Here is a 10,121-nt window from a genome sequence, read left to right as displayed (position 1 = left end):
CTCACCCGAGATACATTTCTAAATATATGCCTGTCTATAGTATATTATATAAAGAATCCATTATTGAAGTATTGCCCAATATTTTTGTTACTCTCGGTATGTGTGCTATTTATTTTTCTAATATTCTATCTGCAGAAAATGAACCCATCTAAAATGATGGTATGTAGGTTTGTCATCGGCTTGCAGTAAACCAAACCTACAGTTTGATAGCTGGATAATGCTCAGAAGAAGAAGAAGAAGACGAACCTCTCAATGCTATTTCAGTGGGCGTTGAGGAAACTACGGGGTTTTTGCAGGCAGTTGTTTCTTCATGGACGCTGAACCGATCGGTGCTGCTCTCTGCGGGGAGTAGCTTGCACTCGGCTGGTGCAGGCCTGCCACCTGGCGGTGGGCACGTCAAGCTCTGGCACTAGGACGAGGCGACTACAGGAGGGATGTTGAGAAGTGAACGTGGTGTTTGAAGGAAGGAGGGGGTGGGCAAGTGCTAGCGGCCTGGCCATAGGAGTGCGTGTGTGGGGCCAGCAATGGCTAGCTGATACAGCTGTGTTGTGCTTGCTAGTGTGGCGTGGCGTGGCGTGTGAATGTGCTCCAGTCACCATCACGAATATGGGGAAGCATACGTGTTTAAAACGGTGATCATTACTGCGACCAATAGAAACGAATTATTATTTTTTTGTAATTTTTTATGAAAAAGGAAGTAACATAACCAAGAAGAAACTACTACTCAAATTCTCCATTATTAATTGAAATTTTTTATTTAAACGAAATGCAACAAGCGAATCAAGTGAATAGTACTGCCGCCTCCGAGAACGAAGCGGGGGCGGCGCCGACAACGCTGAGCGCCTCGCCTGCTACCACCGGGGCCACGGGCACCGCCACCACCACCAAGACCATGGTCAACGGGGGTAGATTCGACTTCGACGATGGTGGCACCTACTGCGGGGGTTGGGAAGACGGCAAGGCTCATGGTCATGGCGTCTGTACCGGCCCCAAGGGCCAGGGAGCTTACTCGGGCTCATGGCATTTCGGCTTCGAGGTGTCCGGCGTCTACACATGGCCAAGGTAAGGCGACACGACACGACACGCCTCTTACCATCTGCTAACTAGTTCCTTCCTCAAACTTCATTAAGAGAACCTTTCATTTTTAAAATGAGTTTTAATAACGCTATTTGTTTGAGTGTGAGAGCGCCTTCAGATTCCCGGGCTCGGTTCAGCTGGAAATAGGCTAGGCGATACCTTTTAGTGCCGTCCGCCCTGGTGGCAGAGTGTGCGGCTAAAATTACTGCAAGCCCCAGAACTAACCTACATTCTTAACCGTTCGCCAGATATACTTACATCTGACATTAAAAACTGATTAGGGATTTAAATTGTCAGCTTCTAGGGCTCCTGGTGGGTGCACCTAATAATAATAATAATAATAATAATAATAATAATAATAATAATATCATCCAGCTCCTTGGCCGAATGATAAGCGTACCGGCCTAGTCAGACTTTTTAATCGCGTGTAATTAAATCCTTTTGCTCGGGGAGGGAGCATTTGTGTAGTCTAAATACATATCTTAATTTACGTACAACACATGACAAGTGCCCGGATTTTTATGTAATATAGTGTGCGAAATATGTGCATAAAAATATAATAATTATCAGAGAAATGTGTAATTAAATAAGTAATATTCATAAAACGTGTAGTACTATAATAATTGCATTCCATTTACAAAAATGTTTGTATTCACTTTATTATGACGCTAAAATTATTTTAAACACCTCTATATTTTGGGACGAAATAACTGTTGTTTTAGAAAAAATGTAGTTTACTGTTTTCTAATTTTTACAGTAAGTGTAGTTACTTATTACATAAACAAATTAAGGACATGATCAAAGTAACTTACTTGAGATAGATAAACGGAGTGTTATGTACAGTAAATCGTGGAGTGTGTGTCTAACCCTTGTTCGGTTTCTCTACTGGGGAGGGTATGAAATGATATGAATCTTCGTAGCGAGCTCTTACGACCGGATGCCTTTCCTGACGTCAGTCTCATAAGACGAGTTAAATAAATGTCGTGATATATAATAGTAGAAAGGGAAGGATGAAATCCGGTGCCGGCACATAGCTTACTCCTATCGAATAGCACCAAGGTGTCTGCTTAACGCGTAACGTCCCCATCCGACTGACCTCTGCAGAGATGTTTGGAATTTAATCCTTGCTTTTGGCACGCAATCTAGTGATTTTGAAATTGTGTACAACCACCTCTCCTGCCGGAAAACATTCTGATGGAGAAACTTTTTTCGACCAATGGGAATCGAACCAGCGAACTACTAGACGCCGGTTACCAGACGGGCTACACTGTATATCGCGGAGTATTTTACACAGTTTATTGTTGTAGCTAATTTCCTGTTTTCCTCATGCCGTGAAAAAAAACCTGTTCTAAATAAAGTTAATGTGTTGGGTATTCAGCCCGAAAGCTGGTCTGATCCTCCACAGTTCCACCAAAGGCTATCATAGACAGCCTAGGCGTCACTGAAGAGGTATACTAGGGAAATGAGGAGCGAGGTAGTTTGCCGTTGCTTTCCTCGCCGAGCCAGAAGTTGCTATTGCATATCAGTCTGCCAAGCCCTCTGAAATGCATGCACCAACCGACCCTATGGGCGATATTTTCACACCAATCATAACAGGGACTGGCTGCATAAGGAATGGTATTACTAGCATTGCTCATACCTCGGTCACTTTCATATTGTCAAAGCCAAGGATGAGACTGAGACAGGTCAATGAAAGTAACAAATTGCTCTAGCCCATACCAGAAGACATAGCGCACTGTAAACACTACATCTCGCCAGCAAGGGCTTATAAAGTTAATATTGTTAATATGTACCAACATCCTTGGCTTAATATGTAAAAAAAATCAAAAGCAAAGTCATGTCCGTACAGGCCATGAAGGTCCTTGGAGGAGTGGAAGGTAAAAGTTTCCACTATCCGTAACCTTGGCACTTGATGGGGTAGAGTGGTTAACTCTACGCCCGGCCGTCTTTGCCCCCAGGAATTAACCTGGTACTCATTTTTGATGTAGGCTGAGTGAACCTCAGGGCCTTGTGCACCTCCGGAAGTGGAAATCTCGTTTCTTAAATTTTACGACTTCCTGACGTGGATTCGAACCCACATCCTTCCGGGCGAACAGAACACGTACCATGTACAATGAAACCCAAGTAAAACCATATCAGAACCACAATTCGCAACAGTTTTCATTTTCAGCTACCTACAAGTAAAACGAGTGGAATATGTAATTGCATAAGGATGCGGGCACTGTACATGACACTACCAGAATCTGAATACACTTCTCCACATACGGTTGGCGTCAGGAAAGACAGCAAGCCGTAAAACTGGGCTAAATCCGACCCTGGTAATCAGGAAAAAGATAATAATAATAGTAATAACAATAATAGCGGAAACTATGTTAATTCGTATTTCTTCTTCTTCTTGGCATTTTCCACAATAATAATAATAATAATAATAATAATAATAATAATAATAATAAAAAAACCAAACCAAACCCCATGGCACTACAGCCCTTGAAGGGCCTTGGCCTACCAAGCGACTGTTGCTCAGCCCGAAGGCCTGCAGATTACGAGGTATCGTGTGGTCAGCACGACGAATCCCTTCGGCCGTTATTCTTGGCTTTCTAGACCGGGGCCGCTATTTCACCGTCAGATAGCTCCTCAATTCTAATCACGTAGGCTGAGTGGACCTCGAACCAGCCCTCAGGTCCAGGTAAAAATCCCTGACCTGGCCGGGAATCGAACCCGGGGTCTCCGGGTAAGAGGCAGGAACGCTACCCCTATACCACGGGGCCGGCAATAATAATAATAATAATAATAATAATAATAATAATAATAATAATAATAATAATAATACCGAGCTCGATAGCTGCAGTCGCTTAAGTGCGGCCAGTATCCAGTATTCGTGAGATAATGGGTTCGAACCCCACTGTCGGCAGCTCTGAAGATGGTTTTCTGTGGTTTCCCATTTTCACACCAGGCTGTACCTTAATTAAGGCCACGGCCGCTTCCTTCCCAGTCCTAGCTCTTTCCTGTCCCATCGTCACCATAAGACCTATCTGTATCGGTGTGACGTAAAGCCAATAGCAAAATAATAATAATAATAATAATAATAATAATAATAATAATAATAACAGCGGAAAGCCAGTTTAATTCATACTTCTTCTTGACCTTTTCAGTAATAATAATAATAATAATAATAATAATAATAATAATAATAATAATAATAGCGGGAACTAGAATAATTTGTTCTTCTTCGTCTTCCTCTGCTTCTTCTTCTTCTTCTCCCTGGCCTTTTCCATAATTATCTGGCGTCGGCACTCGATTTGGATTTGGTCCTGTTTTGCGACCGGGTGCCCTTCCTGATGCCAACCCTATGTGGAGTGATGTATTCAGTATAGTCTGTTTCTTTAGTATGGTGTAGATGAAGGGACGTGGCCAAAAACGAACAAAAGCATCCAGTCGCCGAGTTAATTTCACCGACCCGGCCAGGAATCGAACTCGGAACTCCTTGACCAAAGTCTCAGTACGCCAGTGCCGTCGCCAGGAGTTGAAGTGGGCAGGGCTCACTCCTAACTTACGCGGCATATGTAAGCTTGGGTTGGTAGCATCTGCGGTTTCACTTCATAAATAACGGGAGGGAGCCCTACTTCAGATTCCTGTTATCGTATTTTCTTCTAACTTGTCGTGGGGCTATGGCAAAAATTCAGATGTTTAAACTAATTTTGAGTTCACTACCAAACTGATACTAAAACGTGTACTTGATTGAACTGTCAATAAGATGTATAAGTTAAATGGAGCTGACTTTAATGTGGAATGCCCCGTCTAGTTAACTATACTTGTGTTACCAATAGCACGTAGGACAAAATCTCTGCTTTATATGCCAACTATGATATGGATATATTTTCAGTAAGTTCAGTTTCCGAAAGTTAGCCACTGAGTTTGTAAATAGACACTGTCTATAGAAACACAGAAATACTCTTTAGTGTCGCGTTCGTGGATTGTTTCTTAATGCTATAAACTTGATTACACTTGACAATGTTTCAATTAGATGCCTGCAGTTCGCTGACTACCCTTCATCTTTCTTCAGCTTTTCCCAGGAATATGGGGTCGCTCGAGCAGCCTAGAAATTTTTTTTCTTTAAGTATTCGGGAGATAGTGGGTTCGAACCCCACTGTCGGCAGCCCTAAGATGGATTTCCGTGGGTTTCCCATTTTCACACCAGACAAATGCTGGGATGTACCTTAATTAATGCCACGGCTACTCCTAGTCCCACCGAGCTCGATAGCTGCAGTCGCTTAAGTGCGGCCAGTATCCAGTATTCGGCAGCCCTGAAGATGGTTTTCCGTGGTTTCCCATTTTCACACCAGGTAAATGCTGGGGCTGTACCTTAATTAAGGCCACGGCCGCTTCCTTCCCACTCCTAGCCCTTTCCTGTCCCATCGTCGCCTTAAGACATATCTGTGTCGGTGCGACGTAAACAAACTTGTAAAAGCCGGGCTGAGTGGCTCAGGCGGTTAAGGCGCTGGCCTTCTAACCCCAACTTGGCAGGTTCGATCCTGGCTCAGTCCGGTGGTATTTGAAGGTGCTCAAATACGACAGACCCGTGTCGGTAGATTTACTGGCACGTAAGAGAACTCCTGCGGGACTAAATTCCGGCACCTCGGCGTCTCCGAAGACCTTAAATAGTAGTTAGTGGGACGTAAAGCAAATAACATTATTATTATTATTAAAGTTGTAAAAGAAAACATCTTTAAGGCTGGATAACGTTCCTAATGTCATGTAATTTTTCGGGTGTCTCAGTTAAATCAATAGTGTTACGGTAAAATTCAAACATTACGTATTATGAGAATGATAATCAAATTAATATTTACACACTAGAATAACTGTTACTCACGGTATAAACAATAGTATCAGTTAATTCTATTTATTTATTTATTTATTTATTATTTCGTCTAGATTCTGCAGCAGTCGAAGCAATTCTGCGCTAGTTAATGAAGTCATTGCCAATAAGTCTGCAAATAATAGTACTTGAAAGTAGTAGTAAATATTGTAGAAGAACACAGTAAAAAAGCTAAGTAATTGCAACCGGGTTATTTTTAACTATGCACTGTACTGGCAACGTAGATCTAGTAGAGCTTCCGATGTTTAAACAGTTAGAATGTACACTAATTTGGCTGGTGACAAGCGTTTAGCCCGCACTTACCTAATGCAGCGAGAGTAACACAACTAGTAGGGGTTAATAGGTCGGGCCTCTAATATTCATATAAATTTTATAGCAGAACTGTTGTCCGGGCTAGAAATGAAATGACGTATGGCTTTTAGTACCGGGAATGTCCGAGGACAAGTTCGGCTCGCCAGGTGCAGGTCTTTTGATTTGAACCCGTAGGGGACCTGCGCTTCGTGATAAGGATGAAATGATGATGAAGACGACACATACACCCAGCTCCTGTGCCAGCGAAATTAACCAGTGATGGTTAAAATTCCCGACCCTGCCGGGAATCGAACCCGGGACCTCTGTGACCAAAGACCTGCACGCTGACCATTGAGCCATGGAGCCGGATTCCGGACCAGAATATACCTTCCTCTAACTTCTAAATACTGAAGTTTTTTGATGCTTATACCAAAGTGATCCAAATGCACTGCCATTTTTAAACCTTCACCTTCCGAGTGCAAGATGTTTAGAGGACGTAATAAGCCAAGCAGACTTCCACAACCTGAATAATAATAATAATAATAATAATAATAATAATAATAATAATAATAATAATAATAATAATAATAATAATAATAATAACTTCGTGTGGCTATTTCTAGCCGAGTGCAGCCCTTGTAAGGCAGACCCTCCGATGAGGGTGGGCGGCATCTGCCATGTGTAGGTAACTGCGTGTTGTTGTGGTGGACGATAGTGTTATGTGTGGTGTGTGATTTGCAGGGATATTGGGGACAGCACAAACACCCAGCCCCCGAGCCGTTGGAATTAACCAATGAAGGTTAAAATCCCCGACCCGGCCGGGAATCGAACCCGGGACCCTCTGAACCGAAGGACAGTACGCTGACCATACAGCCAACGAGTCGGATAATAATAATAATAATAATAATAATAATAATAATAATAATAATAATAATAATAATAATAATGTATGTTCAGTCTTCAGTCCTAAGGCTACCGAGCTCGATAGCTTCAGTCGCTTAAGTGAGGCCAGTATCTAGTATTCGGGAGATAGTAGGTTCGAACCCCACTGTCGGCAGCCCTGAAAATGGTTTTCCGTGGTTTCCCATTTTCACACCAGGCAAATGCTGGGACTGTACCTTAATTAAGGCCACGGCCGCTTCCTTCCCACTCCTAGCCCTTACTTGTCCCATCGTCGCCGTAAGACCTATCTGTGTCGGTGCGACGTAAAGCAACTAGCAAAAAAAAAAAAAAAAAAATGAAGTCCTAAGGCTGGCTGGATCCTCAACAGCTCGGCCATCAGCTGTCATAGATGGCAAAGGCATCACTGAAGAGGGGTACTAGGGAAATGAGGAGTGATGTAGTTCCCGTTGCTTTCCTCACCGAGCTAGAAGTCGCTATTACATATCACGATATCAGTCTGCCAAGCTCACTGAAATGCATGAACCAACTGAACCTATGAGCAACATTTTCACACCATTCATAACAGGGACTGGCTGCAGAAGGAATGGCATTACTAACATTGCTCATACCTCAGTCACTTTCATATTGTCAAAGCCAATAATAATAATAATAATAATAATAATAATAATAATAATAATAATAATAATAATAATAATAATAATAATAATAATAATAATGCGTTTATTTCTTTATTTATGTATGTATGTATGTATTTATTTATTTATTTATTTATTTATTTATTTATCGTATGGCTTTAAGTATCGGGATTGTCCGAGGACATGTTCGGCTCGCCTGGTCACCTGAAACCATGGGCGATTTGCGCGTCCGGATGTAAGGAGATGATGATGATAACGAGTTAGGGAGGGGCTAAAACCCGCTCTGGGCACGTAGCCTACGCATGAAGAATAACACAAAGGTACCTGCCCATAGCTTAAACGTCTCCATCCGACGGGCGAATCACCATCAAGAGCTTCATGTGCCCTCACTCCATCAGAGCAAGTGGCTGCACGGTTTGTGTCACGTAGCTGTCAGCTTGCTTACGGGATATAGTGGATTGGAACCCCGTTGTCCGCAGCCCCGAAGGTGTTTTTCGTGTTTTCCCGTTTTTTCACACCAGACAAATGCCGGGCCTGAACATTGATTAACGTCACGGTCGCTTCCTTCCCACTCGTAGCAGCACTTTCCTGTCGCGTTGTCGCTATAAGACCTATCTATGTCGGTGCGACGTAAAACAAATTGAAAAAGAAAATAAAGAACAACATTGCGGAGCGCACTTCGATTGAAACCAAGCTTTTGGCACGCAATACAGGGAATGTAAATTGTATGCTGCGACCTCTCCTACCCAACATTCAGATGGTAAAAATTTATTTCATCAACAGGACTCGAACCAAATAACCACAGTGTAAGAATGTGTGGACTTGAGGTCTTAACGATCATGGCCACAAGGTGGGAATAATAATAATAATAATAATAATAATAATAATAATAATAATAATAATAATAATAATAATAATAATAATAATAATAATAAAATTTCACACACTTAGATTTTCTCCGATACACGGAAATGTATAGAATTATGGATATGCTTTAGGACTTAGAAGACGAGAGAGTGAGTGGGATCCCCTCTTCGTATCCTTTTACGACATGCAGGGGTACAGATATTGCACCCTTTGACTTCACCCACAGGGGAGTTCCGATAAATCGAAGGAAAGTGAGTGTATCCACAAAAGAATCATAATGTTCATGGATTGTGGATAATAGGAAGACATTCTGGACCTCATAAATATAACACTGATCTAATTTTATTATTATTAGCCAGCCCTGTCGTGTAGAGGTAACGTGCCCGTCTTTTATTTCAAGGCCCTGGGTTCGTTTAGAGGCCAGTTCAAGGATTTTAATTCTGGACTGAGGAGTTGAACGAGATTCATTTGATACGAGAGTTTTTCAATCTCTTAGTTACAGAAGGAAGTGCACAGTGAGAAGATGACGCCACTGACGTAGTATACATAGATCAACACTGGTTGCCATGGTTACACGTCTCGCGTACTCTCAGTGGTGGTGTCGACCGGTCCAGCTCCACCGGGGTGAAGCTCTTTTCAGGAGACGCGGCGGCGGCCGTGGCCGCACAAATCGCGACGCTTCCACCCTTCGAACGCATTGTCGCGTTCAGTTTTAGCAACAGACCCTCAGCCAGGCGTGGTCCGGGAATGGAATCCATGGACCTCAATGTCCGTTCGAAATGTCGATGTTCATGTATCCTGCAGTTCACATGTCGACGCGCAATTTGCTGCGTTCTTCACCGACCCACGAGCCGATTGATCCTCCGTTCAGGATTTTTTTTAAATTTTTCGATCGCTCTCTCCACGGTGAGTGGAGGAGAAACAATCATTTTCATGGGTTTCTCGTCACAGAGCTAAGAAGTGTTTCGAGCATGGGCGTTGCGTTCATTTACAACCTGCCCGCCGGGCCGAAGCCGCGACGGGTACCCTCGCGTTATCCCCGCTCCACTGAGCGAGGGAGGGAGGTATCCAATGCCGAACGTCTGCATCGAAGGAGACGCGGCCACGCGGACCGCGACACTCCCGCTGTCGGCGACGGACGGAGCCGCCGCTTACAGAGTACGTACGGGACTCGCTTGAGCTCGCAACAGCGGAAAGGAAGTGCACAGTGAGAAGATGACGCCACTGACGTAGATACATAGATCAACACTGGTTGACATGGTTACAATAGTGTGGGGAACTGATGATGCTAATAAATTCCAGATAGACCCCCAGCCCAACATTATATCCGTGTTAAAATTTCCCACTAATTCACTTCTTTGCATCCACACGATTTTCGATACCACGACCGTAACATCGTAAAGTGACTTCTCTACGTAGTAATCATGTATAAGGCCATCGGAATTGCGTATTACGTTTGGTACTCGACGATC

At 43.2% G+C, this 10,121-nt stretch overlaps 1 protein-coding gene and 1 pseudogene across 2 annotated transcripts in view; one reads left to right on the top strand and one right to left on the bottom strand.

The window, feature by feature from the left end:
- The first annotated feature begins 422 nt into the window (after positions 1-422).
- jp (junctophilin) overlaps positions 423-10,121 on the top strand; it is a 511,247-nt gene continuing 501,548 nt past the window's right edge. For both annotated transcript variants that reach the window (XM_068227210.1, XM_067145391.2), the window contains exon 1: positions 423-1,062. In XM_068227210.1, coding sequence (XP_068083311.1) covers positions 767-1,062 — 296 coding nt within the window. In that variant the 5' untranslated portion in view covers positions 423-766. The remainder of the gene's footprint in view (positions 1,063-10,121) is intronic.
- On the bottom strand, positions 9,370-9,524 carry LOC136872844 (5.8S ribosomal RNA; annotated as a pseudogene).

This window comes from Anabrus simplex, chromosome 4 (genome assembly GCF_040414725.1).
Source record: "Anabrus simplex isolate iqAnaSimp1 chromosome 4, ASM4041472v1, whole genome shotgun sequence".
In the NCBI taxonomy this organism is placed as follows: Eukaryota; Metazoa; Arthropoda; class Insecta; order Orthoptera; family Tettigoniidae; genus Anabrus; species Anabrus simplex.
The sequence above is the reverse complement of the archived record's forward strand: the minus strand, read 5'-3'. Positions and strand labels throughout refer to the sequence as shown.